Consider the following 25,279-nt stretch of genomic DNA (forward strand, 5'->3'; position numbering starts at 1 on the left):
AGGTCATAGAAGCCAAAATTCCTCCTTCAAAGCCAATAATAGACTTGACTATGACTTGGTTCATAGAAACTAGAACCTCTCTCCCTCAAAGCAAGCCATAAAGTCTAGAAAAGTTTTCCCCCTTTCCCTTTTCTCTTGAAGATCTTCATTCCAGAGGGCTGTTGTCCATACCTCAGAGGAAGGGATGCTACACAGACAGGCCAAGGAGAGTCTGAACAGAAAGGCCTTGTACATTTCTCCCACCAGTCTATTATCTTTAGATCATATTTTTTATCCAATCACATTCCTACATGGCTGTTCGTTCTTCATCGAACCTAAAACTGTTTTCCCTGGGCCTTTAGCTCTTCATTTCTGAGGCTGCTGTGTCACTTAAAACTTAGATTAAATAAATTTGCTATGCTTTTTTCTTGTAAACCTGTCTTTTGTTATAGGAATGTTGACAATGACCCTTATGATGAGTGAGGACAGGGAGCATATCTTTCACCCATACAGGACAGAAGGGCAGGACAAGCTCTAATTGTTTACTACTGTACAACATCTAGGAAAAAGTCTGATACAAAAAAGGAGATCAAAGAAGGCTTTTGGTAAACATCCATTAGGAGAACTAGATAGCACAATCCAATGTAGTTATGATTGACTCCCTCAGCTCTCCCAGCATTAGAGGCTCTTCCAGGACTAATGAGAATGTTCACTGGCCTATAAAAGTCTTGAACTAAGGATTCCACCTCAGTTTGGAGGCAAACCATGTGTTTTGCTCCGTGCTTTTTACTGGTTTCTAAAAAGTCTAGTCTTCCCATAATGATACGATAAGTTAAACTGGAATGCAACAGAACTTCAATTCTGACAAAACTATTTGTTCTACATTGACCTGTACAAGCATGGCTTATAACCAACCTCAGGAATTAAAAAGATCACCACAAGCCAAGGTCTATAATAATATTATTTTTTTCCTTAAAATGATATTTGTAAATCATTTTTAATTATATAATACTTTTATTTCAAATAACATGGGAACATTAGGATGGCATATAATCACAACCTTGTTTTTTTGTTTGAGACAGAGTCCCACACTGTTGCCCAGGCAGTAGTATAGTGGCGTGATCTCGGCTCACTGCAATCTCTACCTCCTGGGTTCAAGCAATTCTCCTGCCTCAGCTCCTCAGTAGCTGGGACTACAGGCATGCACCACCATGCCCAGCTAATTTTTTTTGTATTTTTAGTAGAGACAGGGTTTCACCATGTTGGCCAGGATGGTCTCTATCTCCTGACCTTGTGATCTGCCCGCCTCAGTCTCCCAAAGTGCTGGGATTACAGGAGTGAGCCACCGCACCCAGACCTGCAACCATTTTTTAATTATTAGAAAAATACACTAAGGAAAGGCAGCAAAATAACAATTGATTGTCTTCAGATAGTAAGATTATTGGTAAGTATTTTTCTTATTTATACCTTCCTGTATCTCACAATTTTTGAAGACAATAAATAGGTACTATTTGTGTAAGTAAAAAACCTTCATGCTTAAAATGTTATAAAATCACTATTAATTTTTCATGTATTTCATTTCCAGCTAATTGCTCCAATCACCTCTGTAGCTTAAGATGTATATTTTCATAAATTATTTGAATTAGAACATAATTCTGTTGGAAGAAATATGTGTCAATGCTGTTATGAAAATAGAAAGAGGGCCTACACTAGAACTTTTCTCCAGAAAAAAACAATGATATACATTTGGAAACGCCAATGTATTTCTCTGAGTTACAGCTTTTAAAAAGAAATGCATGTGAATATCTCATCTTTGTTCTATGTTTCCCCATATTAACCTGAATTCATGGCAAATATTAACTATAACTTTGTGTGGATTTTTGGGGAAGAATTAAGAATTACTTTTAAAAATTACTTTTAGAAAAGGAACTGCCATTTGTGGTTGCTAAATGTTTCAATTCCCAGAGTTGGAAATATCAACTACGTTTTAGAACAAATTCCCTTTGTTCTGGGAAATTCACCAGGATGGAACTTTTAATTACATAAAAGTACCTACCATTGTTCCTGGAGAAAATTGTGAAGTCTCCACAATTTGAATGTAGTAATATAAATGGCTGCATTTTTAGGCAGACTATATCTTTGTAGAGTTAGAGAACTGTTTCCCCAAAATACAGATACAAAGAGAATGTCAGTGGCCTCCATATTAAGATTGAATTATCCAAAAACTTGGGAAGTACATTTTTCACCTACTATGATTGCATTATTTAAGCCTTGACTGTCAACCCATGCCTGGTTACTTCTGCTAAAATACCAGGTACCTATTTTCAATATTAGTCTAGGTAGAGTAAGAATTGGTGGGCCTGGTCCTTGGGGCATTTCTGAAATATGGGACCAAAGAAATAGGGGTCTTGAAGTTAAGGAACACAGAGATTTCTCCTTGGCTGGAGTAGTGTACTGGCGTCCAGACACATGGGAGTCTGCACAAAGCTAGGCTACAACCCCAATACTGGATTCAAATGTCCATGGTAAATCACTGAGGTACCAGAGTTCATCTCTGAAATGGTAAAGCATCATTGTCCCTCACCTTGCTGAGATTTGGAAAGCTTAAGAGAAAGGATCTATCTATATCAGGAACAAAACAGTGCATTGTGAACAGTGTCAGTTCTCACTTAGAAATGGTCAAAGGTGACTTGGAGAGTTCTGTATGGCAGATTGGCCACCACGATGGGTTAGAGGGATGTGGTAGCATTCTCTAAGGATTCCCAGGAATACTTGAGGAGAGAAATCCTAGAAAGGAAATGTCAGATTTAAATATTCTGGGAAAGTGGAAGTTGCCAATCATTATAGCTTAAACAGTACAAGCAATGTAACTCCAAGCTGGATAAGGGTCTGCTGTCTATGCATGTATAATCTAATCTTTATAATACATTAAAAAATAGTTTAGTACTTTCAGTCAATCAGATGCCAATTTTGAGTTCACAGCATAAGCTGTTAAAATGTGTTTAGCAAACACTTCACCAGAAAAGCCCTTCCATATTGTGTTTTCAACTCTACCTAATTCCTGATTTTTTTTCTCTCTCAGCTAAGAAATTATCACTCCATTCTTGTAAGTCTCATTGTTAGACAGTTCTTTCTTATACATTCCTCGCCTCCACACTAACATTCCTTTTTTATTTATAAGGAGAAAATTCAGAGAACACATCTACTTCAAAACACAGATCAAGTCACTCCAAATAATAAGACAGGATAAGTCAACCTTATATTCCTGTTGGGCTTCAGGAGGTGTGCATATGTTGTCAAAATCCTATGACTCAGCACACTTCTGAGGCAAGCAGCCTGAATCACTGTTTCCTACATAAGCATCAAGGCTCCCACTACATGGTTTCAGGGAAAACCTGCAATCCTGGTCACCACCTCCAGGAGAGGCTAGACCTCAGGTGGAGCCAGAGATAAATAGTGGCAAGTGTCCGAGAACCACTGAACGAGCAGAAGGGGCGTGAAAGTTTGGAGAAATAGGAACCCTTTTACACTGTTGGTGGGAGTGTAAATTAGTTCAACCATTGTGGAAGACAGTGTGGCGATTCCTCAAGGACCTAGAAATAGAAATTCCATTTGACCCAGCAATCCCATTACTGGGTATATATCCAAAGGATTAGAAATCATTCTACTATAAGGACACGTGCACACGAATGTTCATTGCAACACTCTTTACAATAGCAAAGACCTGGAGCCAACCCAAATGCCCATCAATGATAGACTGGATAGGGAAAATGTGGCACATATACACCATGGAATATTATGCAGCCATCAAAAACGATGAGTTTGTGTCCTTTGTAGGGACATGGATGAACCTGGAAACCATCATTCTCAGCAAACTGACAGAAGAGCAGAAGGTCAAACACCACATGTTCTCACTCATAGGCAGGTGTTGAACAATAACACATGGACACAGGGAGGGGAGCACTACACACTGGGGTCTGTTGGGGGGAAATAGGGGAGGGACGGTGGGGGTGGAGAGTTGGGGAGAGATAGCAAGGGGAGAGATGCCAGCTGTAGGTGATGGGGAGGAAGGCAGCAAATCACACTGCCACGTGTGTACCTATGCAACAATCTTGCATGTTTTTCACATGTACCCCCAAACCTAAAATGCAATAAAATAAATAAAGGAAAAAAAAAAAAGAGAAAATAGGTACATAAGAGGCAAGCTATCTAGGAGAGAAGTGGTAGAAGCCTGAGATAAGCAGACAGGCAGAAAGCAAAACAGTGAAGAATGGAACAGGGACCCAATAACAGACTAGCTACCACCTGAAGCACTGCCAGGTACTGTGGCAAAGAGAAAGGTGCTAATTGTGTAGTGACTCTTAAAGCTTCTTCCCCAAAGTGACATATCCTGTATCCACTCACAGTTCATAATCCAAGGTCACATGACCATTCTCAACTTCAAGAGGGTAGGGAGGTGGATTTCTACCACATACCTAGTAACAAGGAGAACCAAAATGTTTGGAGAAGTGCCTAACAGCTACGCTTCCTAGTCTATAATCATTACCTAAGGAGACTCCTTGCAGCTATATATGAATTCATGAGAAGAATACACCCTAAAATAACTGCCTAAAGACCTTAAAGGTCTTTCAGTCTTGGCCATTTAACTTGTTGAAATATTAAGTTCAGTCAGGGAAAAATACTTTTCACTTTTATTTTCCCACCCTAACCTTGGGTATATTCTCTCTTTCCAGCACAGCAACATGACTCTCACCCTTTTTGAAGCATGGTTTAGTCATTCAATAAATACCGAGCATCTACTATGTGGCAGGTATTGGAGATATAGTAATGAACAAGGCAGACGTCTCACAACATCCCTATCATCAAGGAGCTTAAGATCTATCAGAAAAATAGAAATTAGGCAAATGATTACATGGTTATTTACTTATGATTGTAATAAGGGATGGGAAGGCAAACATTGTGCAATGAGAATGTAAGAACAGGGAAAAGTAGAGTAGTCAGCTAGTTGGGAAGCTGGTCAGGTAAAAGTCTGGAGAATGATTATAAGCAGAGAAAAAGAAATGCTTGTGGGAAGGCCAAGAGGTGGGAAAGCCATTGATACTCAAAGGTAACTAAAATAAATCCAGTATGGCTGAAGCAGAGTAATCAAGAGAAAAAGGCAGGGGGCTAGAGAGTGAGGCTGAGCTGAGATCACGGAGGTAGTCATAGAATAAATTAAGGAGATTACATATTAAGCTAAATGCCGTAGGAGGTCATTGATGAGTTTTTGGGAAGAGAATGACATCATCCCTATAGATAATGAAGGCTGCTCAGAAGGAAATTTACAGGAGTAATTATTAATGTATTGTATATAAGAGTGGCTCATTCCTTTACCACCTCCTTTACTCAAATGTACCTGCTTCATGTGCACTCACTTTTAACCACCCTAAGATCACGCCGTCACTCCTTCCACACCAGCTCTCAGATCTTGCTTACTCCTTTACAAGAATATTTGCCACTTTCTAAATTTTAGACAATTTACTTATTAGTTTATTGTCTATATTCTCTTGCTAGAATTCTTTTTCCTAGAAAGCGAATGGCATATGAGTTCTGGACAAATATTTGTTGAATTAATGTGATATCACATTATGATTTAAAGCTGTGTTGTAAGATGATTTGTCTATCAGTGTTTATGATTTAATATATTTAGATAACTGTCTCCTAACTATATGGTCCTTAAGCAAAACATATACTGTGATTTAATTCTTAAATATGAAAATTGCTCTTGCAGCAGAAATTCATCACATGCTTATTAAGGCTTATGGAAAAGTGTTTTAGTTGGTAAAATATCAAAGCTTTGAGCAAATTTTAGGAAGAAAGACTATCAAACTTGATCAAGAATCATGAGTCACAGTTGACAGCTTAGCTATTTTACAATGTGGCTACATATACCTAACAAAATGTACTGCTTGCTAACAAAATTGTAGTTTTTTTCACAGCACAGCAGTGATTAACTCTATAAATCTACTTTTGAATAATCATTGTAACCTTACTTGAAGGTATTTTAAGGATTCATATGCAGTTAGCAAATTACAGCTTGTCATAATGTCTAGAATTTCTTGGCGTAAAGCCATTTGATTCGAAAAAAAAAAAATCAGGTAGTGGCCTTCTAATTTCTCTATGTATCTGACTTCACATAATCTGAAGTTGCTAGTTTATTTCAGAGATTAAATTTTCAAAAAAATTAATTTCCTTTGCCAGTGTCATTACTACCTGTGATTTCACATTAATTCATTTATTAAATTCATTTATTAGATATCTACTAAGTTTTACAACTGTGCTAGATGTTGGTCAACTTATTCATTAGCTCACTCATCAAACATATGTGTACTGAGGAGAGGCACAAATTTTAAGAGGTAAAATGGGACAGTTGAATAGTCAGTAAATTCATTCATCTATAAAAATTGAGAAGGCATAGGAAAATAAAGGAAGACATTTGCTTTTTGTAAAAGGAACACATCCAATTTGCACCAATTTCAAAGTTATTTTTGCTGTAGGTAATACTGAAAGCAAGATTAGATTATGATTAAAATTATCTGTCAAACATATATAGATATATTAAACCAAATATAAACAACAAAAAGTAATTATATTATTTGAATTTTATGTTTAACACTATAAGGAAATATCTTTCCATATTATTAATAGTCTACTCCCTAGACCTCTTGAAGACAGCTTAAACATGAAACGAAAGTGCAAGATAATAAGACTAAAATGGCAGAATTCTTGCTACCTTCATTTCCTGCCTCTGCACCCTTTCTTAGAAATGGGACTACTTTATTCATACCTACAGGATCTATGCTATTCTAAGTCAAAACTAAGCCTGATACAAGCCAGGTAGTATTTAAGAATAACATTTAATTCTTCTTCTGGGTTTTCTCTTACCAGCACTCCTCTGACTCAAGTTGGAGTCCTGCCCCTGCTCCTAGTTTGCTGACAGGGCTGTGCTTCCTCATGGTAAATTTGCCTGGATAACCAACTACTACCTGCTTAGCTCTCTGCTTGCTATGGCTAACAAATACCTGTTATTTTCTGAAGTGTTGAATGTTATCTTCGTATATGCAATTTGGGCTTAGGTGCCTGCATCTTGAATCCTGGAGGTAGGCTGAAGTCTGCATCTTATTTTTTTTTTCATTTTTCCATAGCTGGGCCCACCTAAATGAAGCATCAGAGTACATACTTTTAGCAATAGTTAAAGAATCTATTCTACATATGCTTGTTCATAGTTATAAAAATTAGACATAGCTTATGTTGGAGTATTTTTCCACATGTGCAACAAGATTCATTACCCCAAGACATCTTCCACATTACGAAGGTAGCTCAAGTTATTTAATTTCTCAAATGATTCTACTAATTGTGTTCTTCTGGAAGTTTCCATGTAGGAAGAAACTTGCTAACCGTGGAATGAGTACTTGTCTACAGGCCAGATTTCAGACAAGCCTATGTCAGGTAGCCCTACCCACAATCATGACCTTTCATCTACTCTGTGGTGCTAAAAGACCTAGTGCATTATTTGATGACAGGTGCTTTGGTTTCCTGAATAAAGGAGGCCAAGATGAAACTGACAAAGTTTAGAATCAGTGATGTATCAAGTTCCAGAGGTATGTGTTCAACTTTCCAGATGACAGTGACACTTAAAGCTATCATAAATGTTATATCCAGCTTTTGAAATGGTCACTATGGGGGAATCAAGTGGTAAAAGACTGTTGAGCAATGAGTTCTGTGACTGTGGTCAGTTCCCTGTCATTGAAACAATTCCTCGTACATACAGCTGTATGGAGTGAAGCAGATGAGAATAAGGATATGTAAATACCTCAAGGATGGCCAGCTAAAGCTTAGACAACTGCTATTAGAGAAAACACAAGAGATACTTTAAGAACTCAACTGATGCCTAGTAAGTGGCAAGGCTGCTGGGGATTATAACCCCTGAAAGATGAAGTACTTAAGCAGACATAATTAAGGGCTTATAAGCAAGAGATTGTGTATCTGAGGTGGGCTACAAACAGAGGCAGCCACATAATCCATTACTATAGTTGGAAATCAATCAACAATATTTATATACACATTTAGAATGGACTATGGCTTCCTAATAGGGATCATGTGATAACGGCAATCAGTAACATCTCCAAATGCAACCAGCAATACATCATGCTGCTGCTAAACAATTCCCCTCACCGGACAGCATCAGGCTAAGGGCTAAAATCCCCAACAAAGCTTCAAAGATACAAAAATCAGTATTTGTTAAGTCAGCTATATGTACTTCTTTAAAATTGTGTGGACTATTAATAAGAAATACTTTGATATCCCTAATAAACATTGTTGCATAAATACTAAATTTATCAACATACTTATTTGATTCATATTTTACTACTTTTGCCAATGAAATGGAAATTTCAGAATTTTATTGTAATGCCAATGTCTGGTTCTATGGATTTTTTGGTTTTTGTTTGTTTTTTTGTTTGTTTTGAGATGGAGTCTTTCTCTGTTGGCCACGCTGGAGTGCAGTGGCATGATCTCGGCTCACTGCAACTTCTGCCTCCTGGATTCAAACGATTCTTCTGCCTCAGCCTCAAGGGTATCTGGGATTATAGGCATGCACCACAATGCTCGGCTAATTTTTGTATTTTTGTAGAGATAGGACTTCATCATGTTGTTCAGGCTGGTCTCGAACTCCTAGCCTCAAATGATCCATTCACTTCAGCCTCCAAAAGTGCTGGGATTACAGGCACAATATCTGTCCCTTTTTATCAGCAAAATCCGAAGCAAACTTGACAGGAGCTGGGGCTGCAGAATGAAGTCAGTAACAATGGAAACAAATTGACTATCCATATCTACCAGATGTAAGAAATGCACCATTAACACTGACATGGTGTCATAAACCAAATGTACATCTCTGATAATGCCCACCTGAAAGCATCTGATACAGGGACTAAACAAGGATCCAAGCCATGAGAGATGGTGCCAGAGAATTTATTGAGTTTTGTTTTTATGGATATGTTTAAAATCATTCACAATAACAGCAGAATTAACCCTGTTTTAGGCTGAATGAGATGAAATTTTAAGGTGAAGACATCTGTTTATCATATCAATAATGGCCATAACTTGGAACAAGTATAATGACTAACTTACTCTTAACTTTCCCTGTGGAAAATCGTTGGCACTCTAGTATTGTTCTAATTTATTACCCAACTCAAAAATGAAAAGTCATTCTCAGCTGAAAACTTTCTCCAAACATTTATAAGAAATAATACTATATATTTTATTTTATTATACTTTTATTTGGGGGTTTATTTGGGAAACTTCTGATATGTAGCTAGCATAATTCAAGTACAATATTTGAACAAACTGTAAGGGAAGAATCTACTAATTATCTGAACCTCCCATAACAATGTTCTGTACTATGTATGACTCCTGACTGTCTGAAGCATAAGTCCTTGGACAAAGGAAAGTACTTGAGGCAAATGAAAAAAGAAATTCAATATTGTTAAATGCATTATGCTCTAGAAAGAGTAAGGCTTTACTTGTGCTAGCCAAAATTAGTTTAAACAATAATACAGCACTTCATTCTCATCTGGTTATACTGAATATCAAATAGACTAAACTTTCTATTTCTCTTTAATATTCTTGTTACCAGAGAAACAGAAATGGTTGACTGATAAAGACCTATATATATGTGTGTGTGTGTATACATATATGTATATATACATATGCTCACATATATATATACACACATACATATAAGTATATACACGATACATATACACTATATATATCTCACTTATTTTTGGCATGAGACTATTTGAAGTGATCAGTAACATGTATATGTTTTGGATACACAATTAGAACAAGCATGAGAAATACCAGCTCTTTTCACAGTCCTTTGCTGTGTTCCTGGAGCTGCACAAAGACAAATGCATGTGGCTTATATGATATTCATGCAATGAAGTACCAGGTAAAGTCAATGTAATTTCCCCTAAGCAACTCCAAATATAAACTGAGCTGTAGACAAACACAAACTGTAACTTAAAATGCAGGAGCAAGTTAAAGAATGAGAGGAAAACCTGGAGATACACATTTGAAGGTGAGGCACACTGCTTTGGATTTCCTATGCCTTTGAATTAGAAGTTTACTTGGTGAAACTTCCTTCTTCAGACAGACTTTCCTGCTTAATAGTCTCCTTTCTCAAAGCAAAATCTTCTCACTTCAAAGAATTCTATGCAAACATCTTTTTCGAATAAAAAAAAGAAAATAACAAATTGCTGTTCATAACAGTATTGCTGTACAGTCTATTTACATATGTATATACGTTTTCTACTCTAGTTTCCTGAGAATAATAGAAGCTTGATGCTTTCCATGACAATATTGAAGTAACATGATTTCACATCTCAGAAGCTAGGTAAATTATTAGTTTATTTTCTTACTTTCAGAATGATACTAGTGGAATAATATATCAATCAGAGAACTATATACACTTGAGTTGTAGTTCCAAATAACAAAATAAAAATGAAAATACAGTAATATATTAATAAAATAATAAAATCAGTCTATCAACAATTACAAAGTATTATCAGTCACATTTATTAGGCTTTTATTGTGTGCCAAATACTGTGCTATTTGCTATATTTGCATTACCTCATTTGATAGTAATAGCAATCCTTTGAGGTAGATATTGTGGCCCAGGCACATTTTACAGATGAGGAAACTCATTCTTAAAGGCTACAAACCTTGCCCAAAGTCACACAGCTAATAAGGACCAATGCTAGGGAATCAAACCAGGACTTGTCCACTTCTATAACCTAAGATATTAGCCACCATTCTTCCAGCCCAAAAAATTTTAAAAAGGATTTTTTTGACTGAAGAATTAATTAGTATGAAATAAGAGCCTAAATCATACTATTATAACTTTATCAGAAGCAATGAATGCAGTGGAAAGAACATTGGATTGGATGTTCAACAACTGAAGTTTGGCATTCGTTACACTGTTATTTCACTGTGTGTGATGGTGAGAAAGTCATTTAAACTCTGCAGTCTTAAATTTCCCCATATATAAAAATAAGAGACTAAAACAGAGGCTTTGGGAAAGATTTGCAGCTTGACCACAATCTTGTAGGAATTCACTTATGATATGGTTTGGCTGTGTCCACACCCAAGCCACATCTCGAATTGTAGTTCCCATAATCCCCATGTATTGCGTGAGGGACCTGGTGGGAGGTAACTGAATCATGGGACACTTGTCCTCATGCTACTCTCATGATACTGAGATCTGATGGTTTTATAAGGGGCCTCCCTCTTTGCTCAGCTCTCATACTTCTTTTCCTGCTGCCATGTGGAGAAGAACGTGTTTGCTTCCTCTTCTGCCATGATTGTAAGTTTTCTGAGACCTACCAGCCATGTTGAACTGTGAGTCAATTAGACCTCTTTCCTTTATAAATCACCCCTTGTTGGGTATTTCTTTATTAGCAGCATGAGAACAGACTAATATGGCTTGCTACATAAAAAGAATATTCCAACTGGAGGAAATAATTCAAAGTGTTAAACTAATTTTCTGATGAATGAATCTTATGTGAATCACTTAACCTCATACCTCAATGAATCTGGTATGAAACACTTAACTTTACATCTCTCAGAGGTTTCTGCGGATTCTTCACAAAGTTTTACTTTTGTGTGTCACTATGGTAGTTAGTCCTCCAATAAATCTCCTCCCCTTGTATCTGAGCTGTCTCTGTAATTTGCTTTTGATCAATAGAATACAACAGACTGATGCTTGGTGATTAGGTAATTAGAAACCTTACAGCTTCCACCTATGTTTCCTAGAACATTCCATTTTGGGATGTTCCCTCTTGGGAGCCAGCCACTGTGTAAGAAATGTGATTACCCTGAACCACTCTGTGTGAGTTGCCCAGACACACAGAGATGCCCTGTGTAGGTGCTCTGGTCAAAACCCCAGCCAAGCTCTCATTTCAACAGCCAGTTTTGGAAACCTTCATTCTCAGCAAACTGACACAAGAACAGAAAACCAAACACCGCATGTTCTCACGCATAAGTTGGTGGTGAACAATGAGAACACACGGACATAGCGGTGGGGGATATCGCACACTGGGGCCTGGAGAGTGGGGGGCTAGAGAAGGAATAGCAGGGGATTGGGGGATTGGGGAGGGATAGCATTAGGAGAAATACCTAACGTAGATGACAGGGCGATGGATGCAACAAACCACTGCCATGGCACATGTATACCTATGTAACAAACCTGCACAATCTGCATATGTACCCCAGAACTTAAAGTATAATAATAATAGTAATAATAAACCAGTAAGTTTCATCTGCCAGATGTCAAAGTGCATAAGCCATCTTGGGTAGCCCAGTGGAGAATTCCAATGACTACAGACCAGCTGTCACCTGATTGCAACTACATAAAAGACTTCGAAGGGGAACTACCCAGCAGAGCCCTGTTAACCCACAAAATTGTGAGAAAGAATAAAAACTTGCTGTTGTATGCCACAAAGTTCATTACACAACAATAAATAATAGATTTAAAACAGGGAAGCAAATGAAAATGACATAAATTGTTTTTATGCCATTAGGCATGTAAAATATATATGTTCCTTTTTATCATGTCAGTTACCATGATGAATTCATTTCTAACCTGAATTTTAGGCAAAACATAACTTAGTAAATATGTTTGTTATGGCTTGGAATTACTTCATTAACGTAATTTTAAAGTAACTTGAATGGTTTCATGGATGAATGTTATATTTCCCTAAGATGATCAAGTTGTTTGTATCTAAATCTTACTGATATTTTGTTCAACCTACAATTTTTCTTGTTATACTAGAGAGTTCATCAGTTTTATGGTCTTTTTCATTTGTTGTCTCATAAAAGACAAGCAAGATTTTGTCTCTGCTCAAGTGCATTCAGAATACCAAAATTTGCTTTTTGTTGTCAATTGCTTTTGAGTTTGGGTGGCGATATCACATTTGTGTGTAGGAGTGGATATATACCAGTGTGGTTATTCTTGTACCAATACGTTTTTTCCACTTTGACAGAAAAGCATTCCTGGAATGAAATTCACCCTATAGTTTTATCTTGAGAATGATATTATAGATTTAGGAGAAATATATAAATTTGCTAATTTCACCTCAGGTTGTTATCTGAGGCAATCAAATTATCTTCAGCTTTATTTCTCTCTGTTTCTTGTACATGTGTTGTATCTTGCAAATAAACTGAAACCAAGAACTTGAAGATATTTTCCCTCATGTGTGCAGAAATAAATTGTTGGTCTAAGTGTAATTATTGTTGGCTTGATTTTTCTATATTAAATCTGATACTCAGAAGAAAACGTGTATTAAATCAGACACTTAGCTGGGTATGGTGGATCACACCTGTAACCCCAGTGCTTTGGGAGGTCAAGGTAGGAGTATCACTTGAGGCCAGGAGTTCAAGATCAGCCTGGTCAATATAATTAGACCCTGTCTATACAAAAAGTAAAATAAATAAATAAATAAATAAATAAATAATCAGAGACTCAGAAAAATCTGTCTAGTAGCATATATGTATATTGACTCAGAAAAAAAATTCAATATGTATTTTTTTTTTAATGGAGTCTCAGTCTGTCGCCCAGCCTGAAGTGCAGAGGCACAATCTCAGTTCACTGCAACCTCCACCTCCCATGTTCAAACGATTCTTGGGCCTCAGCCTCCCCAGTAGCTGGGACTACAGGCATGCACCACCATGATGGGCTAATTTTTTGTATTTTTAGTAGAGATGAAGTTCCACCATGTTGGCCTGGCTGGTCTCAAACTGCTGACCTCAAGTGATCTGCTGACTTCAGCCTCCCAAACTGCTAGGATTATAGGGGTGAACTACCACACCCAGCCTCAATATGTATTTTTAAAAAGCAATTTGGGATGTTTATTATAATTACCCTATTTTCTGACCACTGAGATCAAAAGATCTTTCAACTTATAAAATATTAAATGCCAATTCTTATTCTTGCCTAAGATTTATTGAATATCATTTATTATGTGTCTGTGCTTTCAAAGAGAACATGTTAACAAGTCAATTTTTATGTCAGTATATTTTTCTTTCTTTCACTTTAGTGTGTAACATTTATGGATGTAATTCTAGATTTTCCTGGCTGTAAGAAGCCAGCATCTCCAAAGTCTTGCCACAAAAATATTCTACTATTTCAAAGCTCAGTAAGATCTTCCCAAACAACACATATTTCATATATTGGTTCCATTCTTGACGTTATCTATTGATTTGTATATACTTCTATAGTTGAGGGATTTTCAAACATTCTGCTAGCACTATGGCAGAATGTTTATGTGTGGGATATTCTCCCATGCATAGTACCAGAGACATGAGTAGCGTGTGAAGAATAAGCTCTGGCTTCAAATATTTGCCAGTGTATTGTATGTAATTTCACACTATTATAGGATTGGCTTTGAACCCACTCCAATCTATTTTGAAAAATAAATCACAGATTGTATTATTTTAATTATTATTGGAAACGCATTACTTGTTTAAAACCTCTTATAGCAATATATGTAACATGACATCATTACTGGACTGTTGGAGAACCATTATTTTATACTATTTCCTCATTTTATGTAAATTGTCCAACTTATTACACAATGTTGTTTATAACATTCTCTTATTTTTTTAATGTCCATAGAATCGATTTCCCCTTTCACTCCTAACATTGAAAATTTGTGCTATTTTTCCCTTGCTCAGTCTGGCTAGGGGGGGTTATCAGTTTTGTAATCTTTTCCAAAAAATGGCTTTTGGTTTAATTGATTTTATCTATTATTTGTCATTTCTCTTTCACTGATTTGTACTCTTAACTTTATTCCTTCTTTCTGCTCATGTTCAGTTCAATTTGTTCTTTTTCTAGTGTCTTAAGGTTGAAACTTGTTATTTTTAGATCTTTCTTTATTCCTAAGCATTTTAATGCTATAAATTTGCCTCTAATCACCACTTTGCCTGTAACCCACAAATTTTGATATGTTGCATTTTCATTATTATTTAGTTTAAATAAATTTCCAATTTTCCTTAGGAGAAAATTGAACCCATGATTATTTAGAATGTGTTGTTTAATTATCAAATATTTAGAGATTCCATATATCTATCTGTTGCTGATTTTTAGTTAAATCCCACTGTGGTAAGAGAACATAATGGGTATGATTGTAATCCTTTTAAATTTATTGAGACTAGCCTCATGGCTTAGTCTCACTCAATATATGGTCAATCCTGGTGAATGCTCTATGCACATTTGAAAAAGGTATTCCACTATTGTTGGGTAGACTATTTTATAAATGTCAATTAGGTCAAATTGGTCTGCAGGGCTATTTCAAGTCATCTCTACTCTTACAGGTTTCCTGCCTACTTGTCCTATTTATTACATAGAAAAAAGTGCTGAAATCCTCAAGTATAATTATGGATTTGCCTATTTCTCCTTTTAATACTATTAGGTTTTGCTTCATTCTATTTTAAAGCTCTGTTCTTAGATATATAAACACGTAGAATTGTTACATGCTCTTGACAAATTTTTCATTATGAAATGTGCCTCTTTATTGCTATTAATATTCCTTATTGTAAAACCTACTTTGATATTAATATTGCCACTCCAATTCTTTTTATCAGATTATATTGAGGTATAATTTACATACAACAAAATTTGCCAATTTTAAGTGAACCAATTGATGAGTTTTCAGAAATGCATGCAGTTGTAGAATCACCTTCACCATCATGATATAAAACATTTCCATCTCTGCAAAAAGTTCCCTTCTGCCTTTTTGCAGTCCCCTCCCCCAACGCCACCGTCACTGGAACCTGATATGTTTTCTGTTTCTATGGTTTCAACTTTCCCGGAATGTCACATAAATGAAATCAAAATAATAAGTAGAATTTTGGATTGGGCTTCTTTCCCTTCTTCTAATGCTTTTGAGGTTCGTGAATGGTATTAGTTTGTTTCTTGTTATTGCTAAGTAGTATTCCATTATATAGATATACCACATTTTGTTTATTCATTTACTAATAGAATAACATTTGCCTTTCTTCCAGTTTGGGGCCAGAATTATGTTAAGTTGCTATAAAATTGGAGTACAAGTTTTTGAATACAATTGTGTTTTTATTTCCCTTGTAAACATGGTAAGACTAGTATCTGAGACACTGTTGCCCTTAAGCTGTCTTTGGTCATCAAGCTTCCAATTAGTGCTAGTATCAGTCCCGATAGTTATGAAATCATGACTGCATACTGGACACTGTACCAGGTGAAAGAGAGGAATATATAACAAAACCTTGAGATGGACAGGTAAACATATATGGCTTCAAGGCCGAACAGAAGCCACCAGAAGCCAGGGGAAAAAAATGTCAGGAAAGTTCACAAATATAGTTTTGATCTTCATGCTACTGAATTTGGGGGAAAAAAAAAAGGTGAACATAACGTTTGAAGAAGTTAACACGTGACGCTGTTAACCAAATCCACATCCCTGTTCAGAAATTCCTGTGTACTACTAGTCAAATATACACTTGATGTTCAATTGACGGACTTTCCAACACTATATTTAAGTGGCAGAAATTACTTTTTAAGGGTACAAAGAGGTTTCCTTATGCACTCAAATGATTACTGTCGAAGGTAATCTGGGACTTGATTAATGGCTTTGTTAATTATTCTCCCTGAGGCAGACCTCAGTATCCGTTTAAGACTAAAGTGGCTAGAATTACCTGCCCACCCGGAATCCCAGGTAACTGAGACAAGCGGAGGAGCCTGAGCAGCTAAGGACGCACAGGTAACGGTCGCGGCTGGCCGGTAGGATCTGACATGTAAGATCGCCCTGTTCATCTGGGCCTCGGTCGCCTTTGGCAGGCGGGCGTGTCCGCGGCAGTGTGGGGGAGAAGGGGCTGGGCTTCGCCAGGCAGCGCACGACGACGCCCTTGCCTTGGCCTTCACCGAGTAGAACCCGAGAAGCCCACTTGCCCGGCTTGGCCAACGCCCCCGCCGCCCAGGGCGCCCCTTGCAGTCCGCGGACAGGTGTGCCGGGTGCGCGCTCCCAGTGCGTGCGGAGTGCGGAGCCAGCGGCGGAGGGGCGGCCGGGCACAGGCGGAGGGCGGCTGACTGGGTGGGTGTTGGCCTCCCCTCCTCTCCGCCTCCTTCTTCTCCCCTCCCGCTTGCTGAGGATGCTTGCGCGTGGCGCCCCCACGTCTTTAAGCTCGCGGCCCCGGGGGGCGGTGTGTGTGAGTAGCTGGGAGGGGGCCGCGAGGCGCTCCGGGAGGCTCGTCCGGGTTTGTCCGCCGCCGTCACCTGACTCGTCGGAGGAACCACAGCTGAGGTGGGGGCGGGGATGGGGACGCAGCTTGGAGCGCTAGAGAGACGCCGCGGCGCTGGCAGAAGAGGCGGCGGCGGGCGGGTACTGGCTTCTTCGGCCAGGGGCGGCGGGCGCCGGGACCGCGGAGCTGAGGAGCGGGCCCCGGCCAGGGCTGGAGACATTGCGCCCGGGGCACCGGGTCTGCACGCGCTCGCACACACCTACCAGCGCGGCTTCCCTCAGCGGCCCGGGTTTTGCTCATCCTGCGGCGGGCGGCGCCGCTCAGGGGCGGGGTAAGTACCGGCGGCCGGACTCGGCCCCCTCCCCGAGCCAGGGCCGCGCGGGGATCCACAGAGGATAATCCCAGGGTGCAGAGAAGGGCAGCGGCCGAGTGACAGCTCCGCGTCGCGCTACGGAGCGGGCGGGGGCTGGGCTGTGCTGTCAGCCCGGCTCCGCTCCAAAGCCAAGAAGGGTGAGGCGCCCCAAGACCCCGGCGCCTCCGCAGAGCTCCTGGGCGGCCCCTGCGGCAGGGATTTGGAGACCGGGGAGAAGGGGCCCGGGCGATGGGCCTCTGCGAGGCTTTGGAGGCTGCGGCGAGGAGGGAAGGGGAGGCGAGGGCATAACATGGCGCAACGCTAGGATAATCTCCTTCGCGACTGAGGGAGGACGAGCCCTTTGCTGCAGCGGCCCAAGGAGGAGGAGGGAGGCGGCCAGGGCTTGGGTATCTGATGCATTCCCCGAAGCCTGCGGGCTGCTAGGAGGAAAGTCTGCGGAGGTGGGAGGTGGGCACTGGTGGGTGCAGCGCCCAGGGAATAACCCCGACGCACACGTCGTGGCTAGCCCAGCACCGCGGATCAGGTTGCGAGGAAAGTGCTGATTGACGGGGCTACCGAGGGGGTGAATTTGACCTTATGGGGAGACCAGGGGAGAATGGGGACTGTGTCACGATGCTGTGACTGGAGCCCACGCTGGGGTTCCGTGACGGCCCTACTCACGGTCAAGACTCCCTGGACCGCATCGCAGGAGCGGGGCTTGGCGCGTTGCTGGCTCCAAGAGGTGGTGCCAGGGTGGAGATGGAGGCGGAGAGAGCCGCCGTGCGGCTGGAGGAGGCAGGGCCTGGATGCTTGGAGGGTAGGGTCTGCGGATTAAAGCGGGACCATCTCCCCTTTTTTCCAGCAGAGGAGGAGGCGGTAGACGCGACCAGAGAAGATGTCGGGCCAAACGCTCACGGATCGGATCGCAGCCGCCCAGTACAGCGTGACAGGCTCTGCTGTAGCGAGAGCGGTCTGCAAAGCCACTACTCATGAAGTGATGGGCCCCAAGAAAAAGCACCTGGACTGTAAGCATCTCTTTATATAAGAGGGAAATGCGCACGGCAGAGGCGCCCGGGATGCTGGTGGTGCGGCCTGTGCTCTTGGTCGATAATGCTGCAGCCTCTGATACCCCTAGTCAGATAGCCCCCGAGCTGAAATTCTCCAACTGTTGAGATGTTCCCTTGGGTTAACCCTGAAACCTTGTCTTATGAGCCATTTTTTTCTCTTATTGACCTCCAAAGTCTTGGTGGAGGGAAAAAATACAGACACACACACATACGTGTATGTATATAGAGAGAGATTGTACACTCTGAATTAGATGTTTTTCACCTTTTTTTTCCTCCACTCACCCTCCCCTCTCCAATTTAGAGAAAATTAGAGGTTGCACAGTCAAAAAAAAGAGATGGATTTATAGAAGGTCAAACTTGTCACCGTAGTTCTTTCCTAAATACATTTCGGTTAGTTCTAAGATAGTATCATCTTTTTCAGTGTTGCTCCTGAGGTTTTGTTTGTGAGTATGGGTGTGTGTATGTGTGTGTGTGATATGTTACCATACCAAACTGAAATAATTCAAGGTATTGAATGAGGAAATTGGACTTCATATATATGGCAGTTTCATTTTACACATCCTGGCACACTTTGTCTCATTCTCAGAAAATGCTGGGTGAGATGACTATGCTGTGGTCACAAAATGGATGTACTTCCCCAGCATCTGAAATGGTGCAATTTTAGATTAAAACATTTAATTCATAATATCATTTTCATAATTGGTTATTTGATGGAAAAGGCTTTATTCTAATCTGAAATCTATATATTTCTGAAATACTTTAACGTAAAATCGTTTGTCATTGAAGGATAAACAGAGACTCTTAGAAAAGAAAAAGTCTTTTACCTGCTTTGGGTGGTGAGAATCTTCATAAAGTCAGGCTATATGAGTTTTTATTCAGCATTTGCTATTTAGTTTTTTTGACCTGCTTAGGATCTTCTGTTCTATTGTGATGTTTTTGGTAAAGGTCAATGTTGGCATGAGAGACACAGGTATGGCCATAGCCATTTCCTCATCTGGCTTCCTTTGCCCATCTTCTGGGTTTTTTTGGCCTCAGGCCTTTCCCCCACTATCTCCTTTGTGCAGCTGAGAAAATGGCACCAGTGTCAGAATTCACTCTAGCCCTATTATCTGTATAAGCCAAGCTTGATGAAGCTTACAACTGGACATTGTAAGAGTTGCCCAGCGTTGTGAACCTGTTGTCTTATAGAATTGAATAATTTTGTTTCTAGAAGCTCATCTGAGAGGAAAGTACCATTCTGCCTTTCTCAAGGGAATGTTTAATAAAAATGTATTGATTACAGCATCATATGTTATATATGCAGTACAAGATGAAAGAGGCCACCAGGGCCAGGGCACCTAACAGAGTGGAAATGTTAAATTCATGACCAGCTCATTTTGCTGCAGCATGCTGAATCATTTAGCCATTTTTCCATCAGTTTCCCCAACTCTGGAAGGATGACTCATGTCTTAAAGGTGTATATCAGTCTAGAAAACCCTCATAATAAAAAAGGTATGGATTATGAATTTGCTACATGCTGATCTATAATGAAAATGATAAATTAGTATACTGATATATTTCAGAGAACATTCACATGTTTGAACATTTCATTAACGCATCCTTCAGATAAAGACTGAGTTCTCCAGATCTAAATATTTAGTCATATTAGTATTTTAGTGGAAAAGTCTTTTGAAAATTTTGAAGGTGGGAGGTTTTCCAATATGATTTTTAAGATATGGAAAATGGGGAAGATTCCATGTTATAAATGAAAGCAGCTGAAATAGGAACTGGTGCTGAATTATTAATACAAATGGTCATAAGAGCTGAACATTTATTGAGCAGTTACTATATAGCAGACACTGACCTTTATATTATTAATCTTTCACCACTTAATGGGTTCAGGGAGAGTAATTAACTTTCATGGTTTTGTGTGTGTGTGTGTGTGTGTGTGTGTGTGTGTGTGTGTAATGGAATCTGTCTCTGTCACCTAGCTGGAGTGCAGTGGTGTGTTGTCAGCCCACTGCAGCCTCCCAGGTTCAAGCGATTCTTCTGCCTCAGCCTCCTGAGTAGCTGAGACTTACAGGCGCAAACCACAACACCTGGCTAATATTTGTGTATTTTTTAGTAGAGATGGGGTTTCTCCATGTTGACCAGGCTGGTCTTGAACTCCTTCCCTCAGGTTATCGGCCCACCCTGACCTCCCAATGTGCTGGGATTACAGGAGTGAGCCACCACTTTACCTGGCCAAAACTTTCATAGCTTTTAACCAGTGTACTTAAATACCTGTAGTTTATTTAGTAATATACTCCCTTGAGAGAGGAGAGAAAAGGAAGCATATTAACCTAAATGGCCTAATCTCCAAAACACCCACATACCCACCTTGCTTGCATAGCTTTCTGTGGAATTGATCATCAAAGTTTGCATACATATTGCAGTATTTATACTATACATGAAAATATTTTAATTCTGTCATGAAAAAATTTTAATTGTCACGTAGAAAAATGACCAAAAACCAAGCACTGAGGAGTATTGGTTAGTGGTTTTTCTTTAATGTTTTACTTTTCCAGTAAGTCATAAAATAGATCATCTTCTGCTTAAAACTGACTTTTGGGTGGAATTTGAAGAGATAGCTATCACATTGCTAATATGTACTATTCTAAGAAAAGATGATATGGAAAACCTGAATATACATGTTATATACATTTTTTTTTTTTTTTTGAGACGGAGCCTTGCTCTGTCTCCCAGGCTGAGAGTGCAGTGGCACAATCTTGGCTCACTGCAACCTCTGCTTCCTAGGTTCAAGCAATTCTTCTGTCTCTGCCTCTGGAGTAGCTGGGACTATAGGCACATGGCACCATGCCTGGCTAATTTTTTGTATTTTTAGCAGAAACTGGGTTTCACCATATTAGCTAGGATGGTCTTGATCTTTTGACCTCATGATCCACTCGCTTCAGCCTCCCAAAGTACTGGGATTACAAGTGTGAGCCACTGCACCCGGCTGTTATATGCATTATTAAGAAGACATCTTTGCTCAGAATTCTTTGTGAAGTTCCTTTAAAAAAAACAATAAACTACCTCAGTAATTTATTCATAGGTTTTCAGTTAACAGTTATAAAAGTGAGTTGTTATTTAAACAGGGAAACACATAACTAAGTTTCTCTATAGGTACTGAAGCATTTTCAAGTAGTTGGTGTTTTAGTTTTGAAAATACTAAATACTGGTTGGGAGAAAAAGAGCACAAAATGTAGAGTTTGGGGGTTCAAAACAAAAAGAATTTCAATTCATTATTAGTTTGATTTGTGTATAACTTTTTAGTTTGGAGTTTAGATTGGAAGATTATAAAAATAGATTTATGGTTCTGTGATTTTTAAAGTTATTAAATTCATTGGGCTCAAAATCCTTATGAAATATGTATTTAATATTAGGGTACTGGTTTAAATGATAAATTCTTTTCTCTTTAGGTTGATAGACCAAGAAAATTATTGTTGTTAATTATGGTGACTTATAAAATGATTCTTAAAGATATATGATTTATACACTTTTAAAGAAATGATTTGTTAACATCTGGGGGCAGAATTACATATGGTGGAAAGGTTGAGATGAGGAAACTATACATTTATCCCCAGATTTTTTTACTTTTTTCAGTAACAGCACTTAATAATCTAAGTAAGGATTATGTATTTTATGGTACTTTTGGATTATGTAAAACTTTCATTCCATACTCAACTATAATAATGTTGCCCTTTGCACGTGAAAATTAAATACCTAACCAATATTGGTTTGACATTAACTTTTTCTGGGTCCATCTATACATCCTCACCTCCTTTCCCTTGTAAATTTTTGCACGTATTTGCTAGCATATAAAACATCCAGGACTCAATGAATGTTTACCTTCTTGGTTACAACTGTTTGACACTTCAGTGTTGTTGGTTTGTTTTTTTTCTATTTTGTATTTGATGCTCTAAAAGGATAGCCCAAGTCAAATAATAAAGTAAAAAGATCAGGTTGTAATAGGTACCCAGTACCTACCCAGTATTGTGATTAAACAAAAAAAAAAAAATAGTTGGTCCAAAGTAACACCTGCAGGGGTAAATTTGAAAAGTTTCCCAGCCCTGCTATATGATTCATTTCAGTTAATACTGCTTATGAATGATTTCTATATATGCTACATTATCAAAGTATCCTATTTATGATTATCAGAATTCAAACCTACACTTTACTGTTAACATCAAAACAAACCTTATGAAAAGCCAATTTGGTTTTCAGTAATCCTATTTTTTCCATATTAAACACTTGAAGCTATTTAGTAATGAGCTTATCCCACATGAAAAGCAAGTACTTCAGGTTCTGAATCTGATGTTTGAGAGATACTAGAATTTTACTAATGATTCTATTCTTCCCAAATTACGAAAAACAAAAATATTATGTTTTTAATAAGACTATCTGGTAAAGGTAGTAGGAGATATGGACTGAGTTTTGATTCAAGGCAAATACTGACACATTAACACAAATTCCTGCTGCTTTAATTTTATTCATAAAATATCTGCAAAAAAGTAAGAAATTTTGTGAGTAAAAATAGAATGAAAATTTAGACCTAAAACTGAGTTTGCTTTGCATAAATGTGCTTAGTAAATATGAAATATATTTTAACTAACAGAAATTCTGTTTGCACACTAATTCAGTAGATACCATATATTTGTATTTGTGATAATTTAATAGGGAGTTCTGTAAGTGCTGAAAGATCCAAAAAGTAAGCAAAGCTTACTGAATAAAATTAAGTAGAACAATGTGTAAAACATTACTGAACATTAGAATAACTTTCAATTTGAGAAGTATACTAACACTGTAAATATATTTTAGTTTGATTCCAATTGTTCTCATTTAATTATTAATTTCTTTTAAATCACACCCTCTCATTTTTCTGTAATGGGATATAATCTGTTCTTTCCTCTTGATTTCACCAGAAGACCTAGCCTAAGGGTGAAGAGATATGGGAGATGCACTTCTGAAAAGCATTCTATATAATTGTAATTCATACCATACATGTATAAGGGGCCCAGGGTGTGTGATTCTGTGACATTCTTGGAAGATGCTCAGTGTCCTAGTAGGGGAGAGAACATGTGATCAGGGTTGACAAGAGCAGGGGAAGCAGAGTGACCAAGAGTCTTAGGTAATAGGAGGGAGCGTGCTTTAAAAATGACACAAAATAATTAAACAGACTTTATAGCAGCTTGTGGAACAATAGGGATTTTTTTCCGGATCTTTTACTTTCTCATTTTCAAAAGAATCTTTTTTTAATGGTATGATGTTAAATATATTTGGGTCACTTTAGATTTTTTTTTTTCATTTTTTGCAATCAGTATGGTTAGCTAATACTTTCTTAGAATAAAATTGATAACTCAGTTCAATTTTTTAAAACTTGTTTTAGTGATTTAAAATGTTGATACGGAAACATATCAAAATTATATAGATAGTAGGCAAATTCATATCCTAATTGCAGTATCAGCTTATGGCATTTTAGATTAAAATATAAATTTCTTGGTATATTGCCACATTAGTTGTAATGTTTAATGGTAGTTGAAGACTTATTTGTAATTTAATCTGTGCACTTAGTTGTCATGGACCTCTCTCTTAGCTTTTCACTAATAAATATCCTTTAAATACCTTACCTCCTCCCTTCAATTGGCTGATGTTGAGATACAGCGTGTAAAGAAGGTCAGAAGTGACATATAACCCTATACCCTAAGGGCTGAGGATGCTTTCCTTACAGAGCTGTATTTTAAGTGACTCAACTCCTGAGCCAGCATCTACTGAGAGAACCTTCAAACATATTCTTAGTGCATTTAAATACTTTGAAAAATCACATTCCTTGCCATTAAAAATACTTATCCTTAGTTTCTTTTATTTTATAATTTTTTCCTCTTTTTAGAAAAATGTATTGTTTATTTATGCAGCAGAATGTTGGCTTGTGTTTTTCCTTAGGCATTTATGTAATGTGAGAGTTGCCCTATTTTTTTCTTTCTCACAAAGGGAAGATTGGTTGAATGGCATACCCCTGTGTCAATTGCACAATGGTTATGAGTAAGAAATTATGGACTATTCCTTGAAACAACTGAGTGAAAGCACAAACCAGAGATAATTGTACCCTGAAGCCCACAGTATTTTGGTAGCTGTTTTTCTGCTGTCTTTTCATTTGTCCCAGATGTGTGAGGATCCTCCTCTCCCTTGTGTCCAGAAGCCTTCTTTATTATTCATCTTTAAGGAGCATCTAGCATTTTCTAAAGAATTTTTGATGTGCCATTCCTGGCTACTTAGGAGAGAGAGAAGCTGATCTCTCCCTGCTTTGTGTAGTTTTGCTTTTGGGCCTCACCATTCAACTTTTCTCCTAGGGTTAGCATTTTTATTTTAAATTATAACTGTCCTTTCTACATGAGCCATTCTCTCTGTCATCTGTATCTTGAACATCTCCTTCTGTCTCTCTTACAAGTATTTTCAGGTATCTCCATTTAAAACAAACAAACCACACACAAATCTCTTTCGCCTCTATTATCTCATAATAGGTTTTCAGCAACCAACCTGTCATTCTTTGCTTTTT

The 25,279-nt window shown here is 38.4% G+C and overlaps 2 protein-coding genes across 26 annotated transcripts in view; one reads left to right on the forward strand and one right to left on the reverse strand.

Annotated features, from left to right (window-relative positions):
* Positions 1-1,365: 1,365 nt before the first annotated feature.
* On the reverse strand, positions 1,366-17,506 carry LOC116549118 (proline-rich receptor-like protein kinase PERK9). Its single transcript, XM_032274475.1, has 2 exons — positions 16,744-17,506; positions 1,366-2,766 (listed from the first exon to the last, which is right to left on the reverse strand). The coding sequence occupies exons 1-2, from the start codon at positions 17,504-17,506 to the stop codon at positions 2,732-2,734; spliced, it is 798 nt and encodes a 265-aa protein (XP_032130366.1). The 3' UTR covers positions 1,366-2,731.
* The window catches only part of SNAP91 (synaptosome associated protein 91), a 156,643-nt gene continuing 148,407 nt past the window's right edge, over positions 17,044-25,279 (forward strand). For 6 of the 25 annotated variants that reach the window (XM_032275366.1, XM_032275381.1, XM_032275389.1 and 3 more), the window contains exons 1-2: positions 17,528-17,617; positions 18,504-18,663. In XM_032275366.1, the coding sequence (XP_032131257.1) occupies positions 18,534-18,663 (130 nt within the window). In that variant the 5' untranslated portion in view covers positions 17,528-17,617; positions 18,504-18,533. Of the gene's footprint in view, positions 17,139-17,346; positions 17,618-17,668; positions 18,046-18,500; positions 18,664-25,279 lie in introns of those variants that run through there. The other 19 variants (XM_032275372.1, XM_032275380.1, XM_032275385.1 and 16 more) reach the window with 11 other exon arrangements.

Source organism: Sapajus apella, unplaced genomic scaffold, assembly GCF_009761245.1.
Source record: "Sapajus apella isolate SASKATOON/1434 unplaced genomic scaffold, GSC_monkey_1.0 scaffold6, whole genome shotgun sequence".
In the NCBI taxonomy this organism is placed as follows: domain Eukaryota; kingdom Metazoa; phylum Chordata; class Mammalia; order Primates; family Cebidae; genus Sapajus; species Sapajus apella.